Source organism: Mercenaria mercenaria, chromosome 19 (genome assembly GCF_021730395.1).
Source record: "Mercenaria mercenaria strain notata chromosome 19, MADL_Memer_1, whole genome shotgun sequence".
NCBI classification, from domain to species: Eukaryota; Metazoa; Mollusca; class Bivalvia; order Venerida; family Veneridae; genus Mercenaria; species Mercenaria mercenaria.
Genome location: NC_069379.1, coordinates 32,689,862 through 32,709,362, shown reverse-complemented (window position 1 = coordinate 32,709,362; position 19,501 = coordinate 32,689,862). Strand labels below are relative to the sequence as shown.

The 19,501-nt window shown below is 34.6% G+C and overlaps 1 protein-coding gene across 1 annotated transcript in view; it reads left to right on the top strand.

Annotated features, from left to right (window-relative positions):
- LOC123542840 (uncharacterized) overlaps window positions 1-19,501 on the top strand; it is a 29,244-nt gene extending 9,743 nt beyond the window's left edge. The window contains exons 9-15 of the mRNA XM_045328857.2: window positions 771-911; window positions 5,804-5,926; window positions 6,077-6,202; window positions 7,675-7,760; window positions 9,694-9,740; window positions 12,522-12,730; window positions 15,879-19,501. Coding sequence (XP_045184792.2) covers window positions 771-911; window positions 5,804-5,926; window positions 6,077-6,202; window positions 7,675-7,760; window positions 9,694-9,740; window positions 12,522-12,730; window positions 15,879-15,962 — 816 coding nt within the window. The 3' untranslated portion in view covers window positions 15,963-19,501. The remainder of the gene's footprint in view (window positions 1-770; window positions 912-5,803; window positions 5,927-6,076; window positions 6,203-7,674; window positions 7,761-9,693; window positions 9,741-12,521; window positions 12,731-15,878) is intronic.

Genomic DNA, 19,501 nt, shown 5'->3' with positions numbered 1-19,501 from the left:
TTAGTTTCTGATTATATCACAAACGCCTCGGTTATCTAAGTTGTTGACGTGGAAATGAAACTAGTAGTTTCCTCGAAGGGCACTCAGTTTAAGAAGGTACTAGCATAGGCACTTGAAGCTGTACCAATAAATATTGCAATACCCAACCTGCTTCATATACCTGAAATGATACAGTTTGGCAAGTAAATCGCGTATTTTAATCATTTTTACAAGATGTTATTAATAAGTAGAACAGCATCTCAGTTATCAATGTGAACAACCTTTAAGATGAAAGAAAATATTTATCTTACAAAAATATATTAAAATCATTCATTTTTTCCAGCTAAATAGCACTATCAAAATCTCATATTTGGTAGTCCGCCATACCTTAAACATAAAGCTGTGTTTACGGTGGTAAACCCATATTAACGTATATTTATAATACGTACATCAGTTTTGAAATAAACATGAATTCATCATTAACAATTCTTATCAAATGGTAAAAAGGAATTGAACAAATATGTAAGAGATATATAACAGGCGTGGCCAAAACTGAGGGTGCAAACAACTATTCTTTATATACTTTAATACTAAATGTTGCTTAATTTTTACAAATATTTTGTTTTTAATCAGGCATGCTTGTGACTTTGTTTAAACTAACATATACGGATGGTAGATATTATAAAAAAAGATTACATATGTACTGTTGTGTACAATATTTTAAATGTATATTTGAATATAAGCCGAGATCAAAGAACATGAAGTTGATACATTACTTTCGTATTTATAAGGTTGATGGTGATATTACCATTAAAGATTTGCAGTTTATCGCCAGCATTGTAACATCAGGAGAGGAATTTCTACTTTCATTGGAACTTTTACCATTAGCCTTAAAAGAGACGGCAGTTGGTGAACATGTATTTGAGAAAAAGGTAGGTTTTCTTACAGCTAAATAATCTGAATTAAACTTTCACATACTAGTAATGGAATTAACATTCTAATGAAACAATTTAAGAGCTAAAAAAAGAAAATACTCAAGTCAACGTCAATTTCAGGTTTAGTTTTATTTCAAATTGTTGAGTCTCGACTATGATTGCCCAAATTGGTATTATTTGTGAAAACACGTGTACCAAAGACAAGGAGACCACTTTTTTTTCGTCAGAAAGGTTTGACCCTATTTTTGAAGTGTTTTCAAACAAAAGTTTCTTTGCTGACACTCTTGCAGAATTATTGAAATTATTATGACTTCGTCAAAAACATGCTCGATCATTTTTGTCTACATATCAGCTCACATGTCACGAAGTGACAAGAAAAGCTATTGTGACCGCTTGATGTCCGTCGTCCGTCGTGCGTCGTCCGTCAACAATTTCTAAAAAAAATCTTCTTTTTGAAAACCACTGGGCAGAATTACAACAAACTTCACAGGAATGATCCTTGGATGGCCCCCTTTCAAATTGTTCAAAGAATTGAATTCCATGCAGAACTCTGGTTTCCATGGCAATCGAAAGGAAAAACTTTAAAAATCTTACTGTCCAAAACCACAGGACCTAGGGCTTTGATATCTGATGTGTAGCATCATCTAGTGGCCCTTTACCAAAATTGTTCAAATTATCTCTCTATGGTCAAATATGGCCCGGCCTCGGGGGTCACATAGTTGATATAGACTTATATAGGGAAAACTTTGAAAATCTTCTTGTACAAAACCACAAGGCCTAGGGCTTTGATATTTGGTATGTAGCATCATCTAGCGGTCCTACCTCGAATTTTAAATTATACCCCAGGGTTAAATTTGGCCCCGCCCCGGGTCCCAGTTTTACATAGAGTTATATAGGAAAAAATCTTAAAATTGTCTGAAACCCATGACATAAGCCTTTGATAATTTGTTTGTACCCATTGTATATTGGTCCTCAACCAAAATTGTTCAAATTGTATCCCTGGTGTGAAAAAAGGAACTGCCTTGGGGTCCCATGTGTTATATAGACTTATATAGGAAAAATCTTTAAAAATCTTCTTGTCTGAAACCACACGAAATAGGCTTTTGATACTTGGTATGATCCATTGCCTAGTAGTACTCTACCAAAATTGTTCAAATTATGCCCCATGTGGTTTAAAGAGGCCCCGCCCGTGGTCACCCGCTTAATTATTATATGAGTTATATAGGAAAAGTACTTTAAAACTTATCTGATCCTATTTTCAAGACTGTATAATATAATAAAATAATGTCTGAAAGAGCAATTAAATAATATCTGGTCTTCTTCAATCATGAAAACATAGAATGTCGCCATTTGATCTTTAATTACGTCGGTATGATGTGAAACCCAATGAAAATAAATCAGAATAAGTTTAATTTATTTTTATTCCATAATGGGGATTAAATACGATTTGCATACCAAAAATAAGATGAGGAATGCAATATTTTCTTTGATTTTTTTACAGTTAACTGATAGTCCAGTAGAACTTTTCAGTGTACTGTACTTTACACTTAATTAAATGCGAATCCACCGGATGATATCTTGTCATCTTTTGGATTTTGTTTTATTCAAGAAATTCAAAATGGCCGCCATCGTCAAATTTTATGCTGTTTTGCTTGAAAAGAATAATAAAAAAACTTTGAAATGGGATATATTAAAGGTTCTAGTGCTTTTTGCTGTTCATTAGAGTGAGCATACATAGCAACTCATGACTTTCGCGAGATCCTTGGGCATTTTTTCTATTTATAAATTCTAAAATGGCTGCCATAAAAACCATATGATTGCGTATTTTTCATATTGTATTTCAGGTGATTGCTTAGTAACTAATAAAGTTGCTGTAGTTATTTGCAGTATCATTTTCGTAGAAATAACAAACACTTGAAGCAAAATTACTCACAGAAAAGAAAAACAATTAATAAATGTGTCACAATCAGATATGTACAGCAGTAGCAGCAGTAAAAAAAATAAAAATAAATTGCGAATAGAGAAGTACAATTTGAATGTGTGAGTAATAAGGAAACTAAAATTGTTTAAATATGTATACACATGATTTGACCTGTTACATCCGTACTATAAATAAGACAACCAACTCTGGATACTCAATGGGACCTCAAATGATAACTTTTATTTACTGTCACCATACTTGCGCTTTCATAATGTTATCAGTTATGATTATTTCCGAGTATCACATGTGATTGATTTTTAATAGAGTTTTATCATAGAAACATTTCTCAGAAAATAACACTGAATTATGAATTGCATGTTGACAGTTTCTGCATGTAAGATACACATATAATTATCAATGATATGTGGATAATGATAAGATTTTGTTAATTTCATTTGTATCATTTGAATATGATAATTTCATGTGCAAACGTACTAGGAGGGCACAACACGAAGTGAATATTGTGCACATTGTGTATGATGATAATTTAACATACCTTTGATCTTTACTTATGTCTTATCATTTTAATCCATTCAGTTCCATACATTCCCCTGCTACAAAGGAGTAACATGTTGACATTACCTTTATTCACAAATTAACAGAAGACGACATCTTAGCAATGAATAAAAATTTCAACTCAGCATCGTACATTTAAACTGTAATAGAAATTATATCATGGAAGTATTTTACCAGTTTCCTGCCATTTATTATTATTCATGTTTATTTTGCATTAATAAAATTAGTCTTTTTAAGTCGTTTTAATTCACAATACTATTCATGTTTTCAGACTTAATAGTATGCAAATTATAAAAAAAAAAACCTATCTATATAAAGGTTAAATATAAAACTTCCGGTACGTATGTAGCATTTGTAAAGGACATTACTCTCGATTATATTGACTTAAGTAAATACTTAAGTGAAAAAGAAAAGTCTCATGTAAATATATATAGAAAAAAAATCCTATCTATAAAAGCGCATACACAGTAGTTTTAAACTTAAAAACATTCATATTTTCTATTACATTATGACTGACACATTCTGTCTCAGAAAAACGTCGTTAGAATTAAAGTATTGCAAGTGAAATTATTTTGAAACTATCTTGATATAAATTCTAAAGGTTCCTTTATATCAATCTGACTAAAGTACATCTCCTACTACGCTACGCTTAGGATCTGAACACGAGCTATTGATAGCCTCGTTCTGACGACCCTTCCGCTAGCCAATCAAAAGCTAACTTACAACATTCTGAAAGATGAAAAAAGCCTTGGTTTTGATATCTACATGTCTTATGCCGTAAGATGTCAGATAGCCGGTTAGCTCAATCGGTAGGACACTTGCTCTGTAAGCGAGGGGTCCCGAGTTCGAGCCCTGGACTGACTGCAATTTTTTCATACTCTTTCACATTCGAACGAGTCGTCTGATTTAGCGAAAATAAAAGTAGAAATATTGAAAATCCAAAATATACTGAAGACGAATGTGAATGGGCCATTCTCAGATCTTCGTTTAGACGGTCCAGTACTTTAGTCAGATTGCCTTTATATGAAAGGTCATTTATCATCATATAAAGAGTTCTAAGGAAATATAACCATACATTCATTATACTTTTATAATCAGCTGAATCTTCGAAATTTGATAGTTATGTTAAATTTTTGTTTAGAACATATTTACACAAGATAAGGTAAAGAAGGTGTTCATTTTGTTATTTCTTAATGAATATTACTACCTTTAGACGGGGTTCAAAACTCTCTGATAAAAACCAATGATGACAAGATCTCAGCTAACAGTTTTTTATCAATATATCCTAAATGACAGAAAATGCAATAAAACCTTGTATATACCCTACTGCAAGGTTCAGTCTTTTTCTGTTATTCTACTGTGTGTGTTTGGTTTCAGTAGGTGTTCGTGCTTACGTATGAGCGTGTGTGAATAAATGTTAGATTTGAGAATGTTACAGTATGCACAGAACTTAATGCATCTGATTAAGTTAAAACCACATTTTGTTTCTGCAGTGAAAGCCACAAGCATTCATTTAGCTGTACTTAAAAACGATTTGATATAATGAAACAAAAACCACTGAATAACAAATGTTTAAAACAGTTTGCAGAAAAAAAAACTGTAGAAATACAAAATCTCGAAAGGGATGTGAAATGTCCAGCTTTCATGTAGTAGATCTGCGATTATTAGAATGATTGTCATGATATTCATGTGGAGGAAGAACTAGGCCAGTATAGGTAGAATGATGATATGATGACGTTCATTGTCATCTTAATTTTTAAATTAAATTTTAGCATTAAGACCGTACACATGGTGAGTTATTACCTTAGAATGAGTAAATAGGCAACGATTATAGCTCCTTGTATCTTGTTAGATATCTCAAATAAACCTGTAAGGATGAGCTTTTAAGTTTGTGCGAATTATTCTGCTTCACTGTGTCTTCTTGCCAGGGTTATACGGGTTAATATTTGTAACACAAAACAAAAGTATAACATGTCATAATACAACGTGTCATGACATATATTTGAGATCAAAAGGTAACATATTCGTATTGCCTTGGTTAATAGTGGAAAAGGTGCATTTTTGTAAAAATTACACGAAAAACAGCCTTGAACATCTGTTTATCATTATGGGAAAAGAAAGTAAGCAAGACAGGACTCAAAACAAATGAATGTATCTCTCTATTCAATTATGTGATCGATATTTTAGGGTTGTGTGGGGGCGGGGTTTATTACGTTTCACGTTTCGTAGCAACCATAATCGCTGTAGCTGTAAATCAGACAAGCGTTGTCGCCAGAAAGCGATGAACTTGATTTATGTATGGTCATTTTTTTTTCATTTTGCGACCTTTAAGTAGCATGAAACAATACACTTTTAAATACCTTAACGTGTGAAAATGTGTTTGACTTTACAGCTGAAAGATGAGGAAGTGCTCTTAGATCCTTTTGAAATAACTAGTGCTCAAGACAAACTGATAAGCTGTCTTCAAGATGCTTACAAAAAAGTCGTTTCAAGTCACCAATATACTGCACAACAGGTAACACTTTAAAAAAGTAGTTTGCCAGCGGGCTCACCAGTGTCATAAAATCGTCCGATTTGTAGGTGAAATACATTGTACTGTAATTGCCAAATGCATTTTTATCCATATAAATAACTACATTAAAGGTGTTTAATATTTACATATTAGATTCGACATTTGATCAACTTAGCATGTGAACATCAAAAGAGGATGGTAGATTGTTTTAGTGAATGCCAGCAATTCCAGGAAATGAAGCTGATCATTCGAATGACCAAAGTTGCTGTAAAGCTTAAGGTATTTCCTTTTTTATATCCACCCTTTAATCAGATTCGCTCATGTGACAATTTAACAGGGTATAATCTTTATGTTCCTCGAAGAGCGAGCATGTACTTGCCGCTTTGTCCGTCCTTCCGTCATACCGTCCTAGAGGCCCTTGAGACAAAGTGCAGTGTCAAAGAATCATAATTCTACTCAATATTGATTTTGAATTATCACCCTCTATTATACACAATAAGGCTTGTCCGAAGTATAACTTGAAAAGTATTATTGACACCTGATTGAAACTTCACATAAACATAGAAGCCATTGCGACAAAGTGCTATGTCAAAGAATTATAAAGAGTTTATATGTTTTAATTATATAGCTTTAATATACAAGACAAGGCTTGTCTGGAGCATTACTTGAAAAGTTTTAATGGAATTTCATTCAAACTTCACAAAATGATAGAAGCCATTGATAAGAAGTGCAGTATTAAAGAACCAAAACTTTTCTTTACTAGTTCTTTAATTATCTGCCTTTATCATAAAAATAAGGCTTATCTAGAGCATTATTCCCCCTCCCCTTTTTTCTTTTGTTTTTGTTTCTAATATGTTATTCCCATATTTTGGAGAAGCACATGCATCGGGGAGAATCATTCGGTTTTACCGATTCCTTGTCTCCAGATGAAATCATTTTAACGGGTCGTTGCGCTTTATAATATACACCATCTCTACTGAAACTGTTGGTCAGATGTTAAAATAATTTTACAGGAACGGTCATTTGGTGATCCTTTACGAATATGTGAAAACCAACATGATTACATAAACGCATGCACATAGTCCAGATTAGATCGATCTCACTAACCTGAGCATTTTGTCACACTTTGCGTAATTGATAAGTCTTTTTTACGGCTCCCTAAGCTGAAGAGTGTTAATCCTATCTTAACCAAACTTGCTGATAATTTTTGTGGGCATGATATCTCGGTCAAGTTCGATAACCAACTTTTCACCCCAGGCACTCTTGGATTATTACCCTTTAATTACTCGAAAAACTGCGAATTTAGCCTTGTCCGCACTTTCATCCGACGGGCGTATTTTATGACAGTCTGACACTCTTGTTCTTTATTAAATTTATAAAATAAATCATATGACCATAACTGATAGAAAACTCTGGCATCGCACCAAGGCACGTGAATTTGTGTGTGTGTTGTGGTGGGGGGGGGGGGGGCGTATATTAACCTTTGATCTTTTAATGAATGAATTTAATAGCCTCAACTTGTTGTTATCAAATGACTATATATTTAGTATTTCTTTGAAACCATGTAGAACGTCTTTGAACACAGTTACCTGAGAAGGAAATGTCGAAACCGACCAGAAAGTTTGGAATATAGCTTCTATCTCAAATATTATAACATTTGGTTCCAAATCGAATTTTCTTGATATCAAATATCATATATAGTGTGAAGAAGTTGAAACTATTACTATGACACGGTTGAACTTTGATTGTAGAAGTCTGGAGTATCGTCACTGTTGCCAAGATATTTGAAAAATCTGATGGGAAAATATGTTTATCATATGAGAGTACTAAATTATCGGTAGGTATACAGATTACATAGTTCATCAGTCAACAGTCTAATCGTTTATAGTGTATTGGCTTAGAGTCCATATTTTGGGTCCCATGCGATTGGAAAGATTTATGGCGACATATACCTATCTGTTAAGTAACTTGAGCCAGAGGCACGTAGGAATCATTTTCAGACGGGAATGGGGGGGGGGGGGGGGGGGGCTTGGGGCATATATGTTAAATCAGCCGGCCATTAACAAACCAAGATCAAAGAAATATTATACAAGGTTTTTTTCTTTCTTGTTATTTTTTTCTGGTTATTGTTTTTATTTATGCGTGCTTGGCCCATCTACAAAAAAATGCACAGCACAGCTAAAATTGACTCGCTGTCAAAACTTGCTAAGATAATTATATTAATCGGTCAAATTTTTGAGGGGTTTTCTCCTTGCTTCCCAGCTCCTACGACCCTGAGCCATGTCGCCAATCTGAATTCAGCGACTGGACCGATTTATGACGTCATCTTAAAACTTAGTCTATCATCGTTTTCAAATGATTGATCAGAGTCGTTTGATTTTGATGCTAAAACACCGTACCCAACGTATATGACACATTTACGGCGGGTACGCTAAATACAGTGGAACTTCCGAAAACCGGTCTTCTGAAAAACGGAAGCCTTTGAAAACCGCACGAAGCTCAAGGTCCCATTTTTTCTGTTCTTAATTCTATATATTTTTAACCTCTGAAAACCGGAACTTCCGAAATCGGAAAACCGGACGATTTTTGAAAGACTGTTTATATTTTAACACTTAAATTGACTTCCGAAAACCGAACAGCAAAATAATTGCTAGATTAAAAGTGTCACATGTTAATAAAAAATGCCCGTGACAAGTTGTCAACATGCTCTATGTAACGTAAGTAAAATTTGAGATAAGAAAAGTTATATTTTCAAATTTGACCGCCATTTGATGGCGTCATACATCAGTCGCATAACTAGGACTGGTGACATATCTTTCTGTGACCTTCAGAAATTGTCTTAGAGTTTGGTATATGTCGCCATTAGTCTTTTTTTCCAATCGCTAGGGTTTCCCGTTATGTATACACTATTAGGTTAGTTCGATAATGTGACGGAAAACATTATTTAAATAAGTGTACAAAGTGTGCCATATTTTGAAACATTTAGTCTGAATCGGAATACAAAGAGAACAATAAGTCATTCACCTGTTGCGGTATAAGAACACGATAGCCATATGCGTCGTCCTCTCTTATTCGGTCATTACCAGAACGTGTGTCTACGGCAAAATATGTTAAGTACAACTGAATATTAATTCATAATCTAATGTATTTCCTTATCTACTTTTGCATTTGAATAAACGCCATTTCCTCGGATGAACAGCAACAAAACGGACTGAAACCAAGTTAAAAATTTGGGCACTTCTTTGAATAGTCTGCATCATACATAATTGAGGCAATGATGTTTTATACACGTTTGGGCCGTGCCAACATCACACTTTCTCTATTTTGATCTAGGGTGACAAGAAAGAATAGTTGAAACAAATCTACGCATAAACCAGTCTATATTATTTTAATAAGTAAAACATATAAAAAGGGTTAGTCCGAGGTATCAACCTGTAACTCTGATGAAATTAGTGCACAAAGAGCATATTAACTGAAAGAAATGAAACTTTATCATCATTTTTCTTCATCGCTCCCTGTTCGCACGACCAAAGACAGAAAAAACGTAGTAGAAGCTTCCTCACTTGGCGCTTAGCAATAAGACGATAGTTCTATTATGTTATTCTTGTTATTTTTATAATTTTATTTGACTGGATGCAGAATCAGGCACATGTCTACAGCAGACATCAACGTTTAAATTGATTTGTAAAAAGACGCCGAAGACGAACGCGCTTGCACACGAACGCTGGCACATTGTAAATATCTATACCTTCAATATTTTAATATTGCAGTTATAATGAGCTGAAAAATGAGATACAGCAAGTAGAAGGCACACTAAGTAAGTATACTGAATAGATATGTTGCAGTAAAAGTTAGGAACATAGGGAGGCTTACTTGTTGAAATACTATATGATAAAGGTTTGCTAAAACTGTCCAATAACACTTCATAACTTTTGTAACATTTACTTTTATAACAATCTTTTATCAAATTTTGTTTAAAACCACTGTTTTCATTCATGAACACATTTGTATTCGATTTCTGAAAACGGTATCCGGTAGAAAGAAAGGTTTACGTCATGATCGCACTTTGTAGACATCAAGTGATCAGCGTATATGCATGCGCAGCACTGCGAAATGATAGTTTCTATTGCTGATTGTGCTCGTTGCAACTGGAAATATGGTTGAAATTCGATTATATCTGAACCTTTAATAAAAACAAGAAAATCACAGTCATCAGGTTTATGTAAACAAGAGCTCAATGGACACGAAATGACCCTTGATGCTTTCAGGAACTGCGCACTCAACGTTTGATGTACTGACATCAATCTATAATAATGGGTCATTTACCAGTCATAAGTGACCTCTGTACCAAATGTGATCTTAGCCCAAAGTATTCTCTGGTTACTTGAAAAAAAGAGTTCTACTGTTCTGGGTCATTGTGACCTTGACATCTGACGTACTGACCTCAAAATCAGTCACGATCACATGCGACCATGATCAATATCTCTATTCAGTTTGGTGATCGTAGGCCAAAGCGTTCTCAAGTGAACGTCAGCAAACGGTTTTACAATGACCTTGACATTTGACTTTTTTATCTCAAAATCAATACTGCTCATCTGTTGGTCATGTTCTACCTTCATATTAAGTTTTGTCATACTAAGCCTTAGTTATTGTTTGCAGAGTTTAACTGTTCCGGGTCAATGTGACATTGACCTTTAAATTTGGCCTACTAATCTCAGAATCTATAGAGGTCATCTGATTGTCATGATCAACTTCCCTACAAAGCTTTGTTATCCTAGGCCAAAGCGTTCTCATGCGTTCTCTTCCGCAAATGTTTGAACTGTTCCAGATCACTGTGACCTTGACTTTTAACCTACTGAGTCATCTGCTGATCATGATGATTGGCCTTCCTGTTAAATTTCGTGAACCTATGCCAACGCGTTCTCGTTATCGTCCGGAGACGGTTTAACTGTTCCGGGTCAGTGTGTCCTTGATTTTTTGACCTACTGAGCGAAAAATCAATAGGAATATCTGCTGGTCATTATAATTAACCTCCTTATCACGTTTTAAGATCATAGGCTCAATCGTTCTATAGCCACTGTCCTGAAGCTGTTTAACTTTTCTGGGTTACTGTGACCTTTATTCTTTGACCTACTGAATTCAAAATCAATAGCAATCATTTGCTAGTCATGACCAACATCCCAATTCCATTCAACGATCCTAGGCTCTAGTGTTTTTGAGTTATCATCCATGAATCGATTGGTCTACAGACCGATCGACAGACAGAGCGACCTTCATCTGCAAAACCAGATACCCCTCCTTCTTCGAAATAAACGAAACGGTTTATATATAAAAAACGCTTACATGTGCACGTATGTAAAATAGTCTCTTAATTATGCCATGAAAATACCTTATGTTTGTTTAGCAGCCGTTATAATATCGTTTCATTTTTGCTGGAAAAGCGACAGACTCGAAAAGGTTATTTGAATATATCTATTTACTATATACCTGTATAAATTCTGTAAACATTTGGCTTGTATTTCTTTCACAATTAAATATCAACAGGCAGAAATAAAAACCCTATTGAACCTTTTAGATTCCGTATTGCATCATCCCTATTGAGTGCTGCCGGACTACTTCCATTAATATGCAAGACGTAACACAGTTCTGTATATAGCGCGTACAAAAACTTTGCTTAATTTTATTTCAATATTGATAAACATTGAAGATTTCGTTCAATAACAAAACAACAAACAAAAAGGTAGAGATATATAATAAAAGAGTAATTATAACGCTAGGTAGATCTGGGATTTTGTATCCGGCTCTCTTAGCCGTTGCAAGGTCGGCAAAAATCCGCTCGAGCAAGATCGAGCTACTGTTACAATAACCCTATTATAAGTCGTCAGAATTAAAACTTTACTTTGCTTTGGCTTTCGACTTTCATTGGCATTTAAATGTTATATATACATTTCGTGTATGTTCATCTTACCTTGCAATTTTTGCAAAGTAATAATTGGGTTCGTTAGTGACCCTCCAACGAAATATATGAAGGGGAGTGACGTTAGCCGAGACCTAATATTTATCAGACTGAACCTACACAATTTCCTTGGAGGGTCACTAATAAATCCATTAACTCATTTATTTTGTCGACCATTATTTTTAGCCTAACCCGTCATGAAAACCAACTGATGTCTGTTAATCAGTGGCTCTTTTTCATTTTAACTATTATACATGCATTGGAAATAGGATTATTATAACAGAAGTTCGATCTTGGTGCTGTATTCGGTTCGACTGGGTCTTTGCCAGATCGGACCTCACGAAACACGCAAGCTGTTTATTGTTTTGTTATTGAACGACATCTTCAATGTTTATCGATTTTAAAATGAATCCAAGTAAAGTTTTTAATGTTCGCTATTTATAGCAGTGTATACTTAAAGACGACGATAAAGTTATTCTGTTTTTATGAACAAAACGTTTTTGGTAAAAATGTTAAGATATTTCTATTAGTTTTATTTTTGGTTTATGAAAATTTGTCTTGAATCCAAGTCGGAATAGAACAGGTTAAAGAAACCGTGGGAAAAAAGGACAGCAAATAACAGTATACTTAATGTTATTTCAGGAACGGAAGTTGCTTGTCTAAAAGAAGCAAAAAATGGTCTGATTGAATGTGCTAATACAATAGTAAAGATACTGCGTTTGAGTGACGAAACATGTGCTCGGCTAGGCAAAGTACTTGAAGCAGAAACTGTAGAGATGTATTTCGAATATTTTGTGAAAGACCCGGACATTCATGTGGATTTACTTGAAAGTATTTCTACAATCGAATATGTAATCATTTTTCATACTCTTTTAAACATTTACGATAAAATCAAGAACAATTATCCGACATTTAAAGCTACGTTCCAAAACACGCAGTCTTCACAAAGCGCAACTCACAGCACGTGGACGTCCAAAGACCAGCACACACAGACAAAAACTCACACACATGCCCAAATAAAGACAAACCAAACACACGAGAACAAAACGAATAAACAAAGGGAGACAGTTGGACACAACCTTGGAACAGCCGACCACTTTTGAGCTTAAACCGTTTATAACATGCACGTAATCTCATTCTTAATCTCCAACATGTTCTGAAGACAAATGCCATGTAGAATAAATTTATCCCTACTAAACGATCACTAACACATGCAACGATAATGTAAATCACAAAATGTCCTTGTAAATTCATTTAAAAAGCAAACCTTGATAATAATAAAAACGCAGGTACTCAATGCTTTTGCGGAAGAGAGGGCATCAAGAGAAACACCTTTTAGGGCCCGAAGGATACAGGTCAAAAGTTAGATATTTAAACAGCTTAAACTGTCTATTATAGAGTCCTCTGTCTTTTCCGTCAGACACTATCAAAAAGAAGAATGTAGATTCCAAATGCAGAAGGGCTGAATACCATACACGCGGTGTGTTTCGAAACAGTTGGATCATAAACCTCTTAAATGAAACTTTTAAAAACGTTACCAAAATCATTTTAGAATATTACTACGACATAAAATCGCACGAAGTTTGTAAACATCATCCCCATAAAAATTAGGGTTTTTATATACCTTCTCGCCGAAGTTTCTTGAAGCTACTGCGGAATGTCAGAGTCAAATCTGAACCGCCTCTGTAGCTTAGCGGTAAAGCGCCCGCTTTGAGGGCGGGAGTTCATTGGTTCGCTTCTACGCCTTGCTTGAAGCTCAGCATTAAGAGGCTAGTAAAATGACTGATTGTCTCGGTGTCAGTGTAAATTTTATCTATTTAAAGAGATGTTTTGTAGATTTTCTTGTTTTAGGTCCTTATTAGGCTTCAAAGGTATCACTACTGGTCCAATACAAAAACTGCGTTTTATCTTGCTTCCTTATCATACAACCATACAACTACAATATGAGTAAGTGGGGAATCATGTCACGTGTCTACGGCAAGAAACGCGCGCGCACACACGTAAGTTGAAAAAAAAGAACACACCAAAAGACGCTAAACCCGAACACACATACGTACGTACGTACGCGTATACACACATACACACACACATGCGCATGCAGACACAATGACACACTGAAGTTGATGAATCACACGAAAAAAAACATAACAGTGGGTTGTTTTGGGTTGATCTACACCTTACTTAAGGCCTCCAAAGACGGTAGGTTCTAGCTGTACAACACCAATTATCTCAAAGATGTACAATTTTAAAAATGTACAATTTTCACATTCAGACAGTATTCCACTTCCATATAAATCACAGAGATTTACCTAGTAAACATAGTGCATCAGATACTGAAAAGAATGTAACCGTTAATAATAATAAAAAAAAATAATATTCACCTGTGTATTGATTTTCAAAGCTTTCCTTCAATACTTCTAATCTTCTGAGTCTTATACGATTCTTTCACTGGTTGTATGTGCAGATGGGAATTTCCGGCCTAGAGGGTAACTGTTAAGGCGGTAATGAGGCTCCTACCGAGTTACCGTGTAAACAGTTACCCGAGAGCCGGATATTCCCATCTGCACCTACAACCTGGGACAGAATCTTTTTCTTGCATACCGATTTCAATAATAATATCAAAATCAATCGAATGGCTTTCATTTTAGAACTATTTCTTACAGCAGCGTATTTAAACAAAACGCGGGAAACAAACGTCTGTTAACAGGAAAGACGTCATGACGTTTAAAAAACAAATAACAATGTTTAGTTCGAGTTTTGTTTTATCAGTTGCAGCGTCACTTTATGAATTGTTGATAAAAGAACGTGTTTTGAATCGAGCAATATACTATCAGGAACAAAGAAGAAGAGTCAATATATTGGATTTTTATTCCGTTTTTCTTAAAGTATAAATTACTACATAAATCTTCTATATATATATGTAGTTCGGTTCGTAATACGTTATTTTCACCACGGGAGTCATCTTACACCTCGGGGGTGTAAGAAGGATTTTCCCTGCACCGAAATAGTCTTTCTTAGAATAGTTCGGATTTTCTATGTCACATGAATTCGACTACGCATGACACAAACCATTTAACTTTTCAGTGTCATCCTTTTTCTATTATGCATTGGAAGCCATTTTATTTTCATACTTGTGTTTATTTTATTTCTTTTTTAGGGGGGCAATTATTTCTGGAATTTCATTCACTTGTCTCATTATCAACTAATAATTTATCAATTTGTTGCTTGTCAACGAGGTTGGTACGTGAGGCAAAACTTACGAAATAGAACATGTCCTAATCTGTAAGTCAATACTTAAAATTTGCGAAATCAATGAAAAGCATTGTACACATGATAATATTTGGCTGTGCATCTTACATTTATTTAGTGTACAACTAAATCCTACCGTCTGTTGAGGCCTTTACCTCAACTACCTAAAATTGTTAAATTGTTAGCAGATCGATTAATATTAGTCAAGTCAATTATTTTTCCATATTCTCTTAAGCGTTTGTGTTTGCTTTTGTAAAACATTGAAAATTGTAAGAGCTGAATAGTGCAAATTTGTACTATGTACAACTAACTGTCGACATCACGGGTTTATGCCCAGGAGGATGAGTTAGACAATTTGACTCAATCGTTCATTTAGTTTTTGCGAGAATCTTTATTTTTATAATCAACATAAGTAGCCATTTGAATAAGAAGATTACTCATTCTATTCAAATAAGCATACTCATGTCATGCCTTTTCATTACGGGTGAGCCTATACGAAGCTCAGCTCTGATACAACTCTGTCGGAGTTTTGATGCAACCCATCCACAATATTCTTCCGTTACTGCTTCTTCTGCAGTGGACCTACTTTGCGATGCATGGCTCTATGGCTGTGTTTTGCCTGCTCTGTGCTTCCGGGAAATCTACCCTTACCTTTTATCTTTCTTAGTGATGTATTTGATTTGACTGCGTTTTATTACAATAGGTGACTCATTTCATGAGCATAATTAACATAAAGTTATTCTTTTACAGAAAGTGACGATATTGGAAAGATATTGCGAAATGTACTTTGAAAATGCTTCGCAACCTAAAGAAGAAAGATATAAGTTACAATGAAGCTGGAGTAGAAAAGAAAAGGTGGTTCAAAGACTTAGTTAAACAGTGTTTTATTTTGGTAGACCTAATGCATTTATTTGTTTCACCAGTTATTTAAAAGTTTGTTGTTAACACTTTTTGTCAAATCTAGAATAATATCTGGTCAGAATGATTTCCCAAATAAAACTTAGGACAAATTCAAAGTGGTTACATGAGATCAAAAATAAAACCACTATGTCAAATCACAGAAAAACTTTGCAAACTCACTGGAGGCTGCATTTTCTAATTGATCATCATAAATGTTTGTAAAAATGTTTAAAATCTGGGCCAAGTTCAAACCTGGATTACCTAAGGTTTTAAGCTAGGTTTTGATATCAAATAACATGGAAAAATGTGCATTTTCTACTCCATCAATCTTTGTCAAATATATGTATCTATAAAACGTACGTATTCAAAATCTTATACGACGTTACTTCATTATTGTATAGAAAAGCTTTATTAATAATCTAGAGGACAACATTTCTGCTATCTCTTCATTAAGCATTGTCGAAATGTTTGTCTCTTTAAAATCTAGGGTTAGTTTAAATGTTGGTTTCCTGAGGTGAAAAACTAGGTCACAAGTTCAGATCATAGAAAAATCTAAATGCCAACTTTTTAATATTATCATTATAATTCTTGTCAGACTTCTATCTATATCTAAAAGCTAGGTCCAGTTTAAAACTAGGTTACCTGCGATTCTTAACTAGGTCAGCGAATCAAACAATGCAAGAAAAATCTTGTTGACATACTAGAGACCACATTATTTATTTGATCGTGATATATTGCTGTCAGATTGTTTGTCGTTGGGTTTAAACTGGTATTATACCACTGGTAGAGGTATCAGTGCATATCACATGTCTACGTCATGGTATTCTGATAAAACAGTACTATATAGTTTGGCACTGCGCTCCCTACTTCAAGTAGAAATTTGTCCAAATCAAAACATTGTCGCTAAGGAAAATTATAGAAAGACCTTTGTCACACGCCCGACTTTTTATCTGACTTTTATAAAACTAGTCAGATGTTTTGTCGCTATGAAATCAAGGTAAAGTTCAAAACTGGTAATCTAAAATATTATTAAGCCCGACCGTTTAGCTCAGTCGGTAAGGGCGTTGGTCTACGGATCGCGGGGTCGTGAGTTCGATCCTCGGGCTGGGCGTATGTTCTCTGTGACTATTTGATAAACGACAGTGTCTGAAATCATTAGTCCTCCACTTCTGATTCATGTGGGGACGTTGGCAGTTACTTGCGAATAACAGGTTTGTACTGGTACAGAATCCAAGAACACTGGATAGGTTAACTGCCACCCGTTACATGACTGAAATACTGTTGAAAAACGGCGTTAAACCCAAAACAAACAAACAAACAAACTAAAATATTATTAACTATGTGGAGGCTACATTCTTTTACTTAATCATCATAATTTTGTCAGAAAGTTTGTCGGCATGTTTAAACTTGGCTACGAAAGCAGGTCACATAGTTTATTCATAGGAAAATCTTTTTCATATATAATTTAAGAACTAGAGAATATCTGAACTGTCAGAATGTTTGACTCCATAAACATCTATATCAAGATTAAGACTGGGTTACATTAAGTTACATTAGGTTAAACTGTAGGTCAGTCTGTCCAATAATAGAAAGTATGTAACCACCCTAGATGTCACATGTTGTATCTGACGCCCATGAAACGTTGTTAAGACTGTTTGTCTGTGAATTATAAGCCGAGACTGAAACTGAAATCAGAAGTCTAAATCTAGTTCAGTACATCAAATTGTAGAAATCTCTTGTCAACACTAAACACGTCACGTTTTTTTACCTGGTCTACATGACTTCGTCCGAACGTTTGTCTGTTTAAAATCCAAAATATATTTGTAAGTGACCCACTTAGGAAAAACACTATGTCACTAGGACAAATCCTTGATAAACTTGATAAATGATCTAGGGAAAACAAGGTAATAATGTTTGCTTTCATAAAGTCTATATCATATAAGATAGTAAGTTTTTGGGTTAAAACCTAGGCGAGGTGAGCGGTATAGGTTCATCAAGGCCGTCTTGGTGTTTCTAAGTTTTGTGACTTTCTAGATTTTATTTACTGGCAATGAAAAAAATGTAAAATACGTGTTCTGTGCTGTTCTTAAATTTAAAGAAAATGATGAAAGATTGCATAACATAATGAGGGCATCCCTCTCTTAGTTTATCTACATTAAATCGCATGAACTGTAGGTGTGTGATTGTTGTAGCAATTCTTTTTATTCTTTCATCAAGAACATACTAATACATTGCTTAACCATATGTTATACATTTTTACATAAAAACAAATAATTATTTTTGGAATGATGAATTCTAAATCTGAAAACATCTTCTTTGTGAATAAGAAGTAGTTGATAACTGTTGTGTGACTTATTCCTTTAATCTTTCTTTCCTTAAACGGAAATTAACTTCTACATGGCAAAAGCTTGTACTTGTAGATTTTGTCTTACGTATGAATTTACGTACCCTATTGTTTGTTTGTGATTTAATTAGTATATTGAAACATGCTCTGAACGCTATTCAAAGGATAAGACCTTGAGACACAAAACTTTGCAGAAATATTAATCAATATTTAAAGTTGTGCAACTCCTTGGGTTACGGGCAGTTACTGTCACTGACAGTACATGTTACAGGAGACCATTGCTATAAAAAAGAATATGTCTTCCCAATAAATCTAGTTTGGATTGTTATATGAGCCTTGCCATGAGAAAACCAACATAGTGCCTTTGCGATCAGCATGGATCCAGACCAGACTGCACATCCGCGCAGTCTGGTCAGGATCCATGCTGTTGGCTTTCAAAGCTTATAGCAATTAGAGAAACTGTTAGCGAACCGCATGGATCCTGACTAGACTGCGCGGATGCAAAGCCATCATGTTGGTTTTCTCATGACGTGGCTCAAATATTTTTTCAACTACGTGCTGGTGAGCCAGAAAACATTTCAACTTATTTTATATGAAAATGCTGCTTTAAGGGCATAAGTAAACGGCTAAGATAACCCTAGCCGGAATGCCACATAGTATGGTCTGTAGGTAACCTGTGAAATGATGGAATGATTTGAAATAATCATGTCTTTAAATGATCCAGACATGTTTGTTTATTTGTTGTTGTTGTTTTCTTTTTTGTTGTTGTTTTTTTCAAGAAAACTCATTTAAAACAGTTCTATTTTTGCACAAATGTCTTGCCATCCTGTCATCACCGTTTCTTTCTAAGGCAACTGGACCGTGCCCTTAGAATGGACCAGTATTAACCAAAGATTCATTATGAATTTTACAAAGATTGATTTCTTCTTTGTGTATTTGTTTGTTTGTTACTTCTATATTATCGTTTTTGTAAATGAGTTCATTGTGCTCAGCCACTGCATACAGTTTCACAGTGCTTATTTCAGTGTGGCGTTACTGTTACAGTTTTCCATTGATTTTCATGTTAATAGATGTAATGATAGATTTAATAAAGATGTACACTTTTAAACAGAATTTTGCTAGAGTGAGG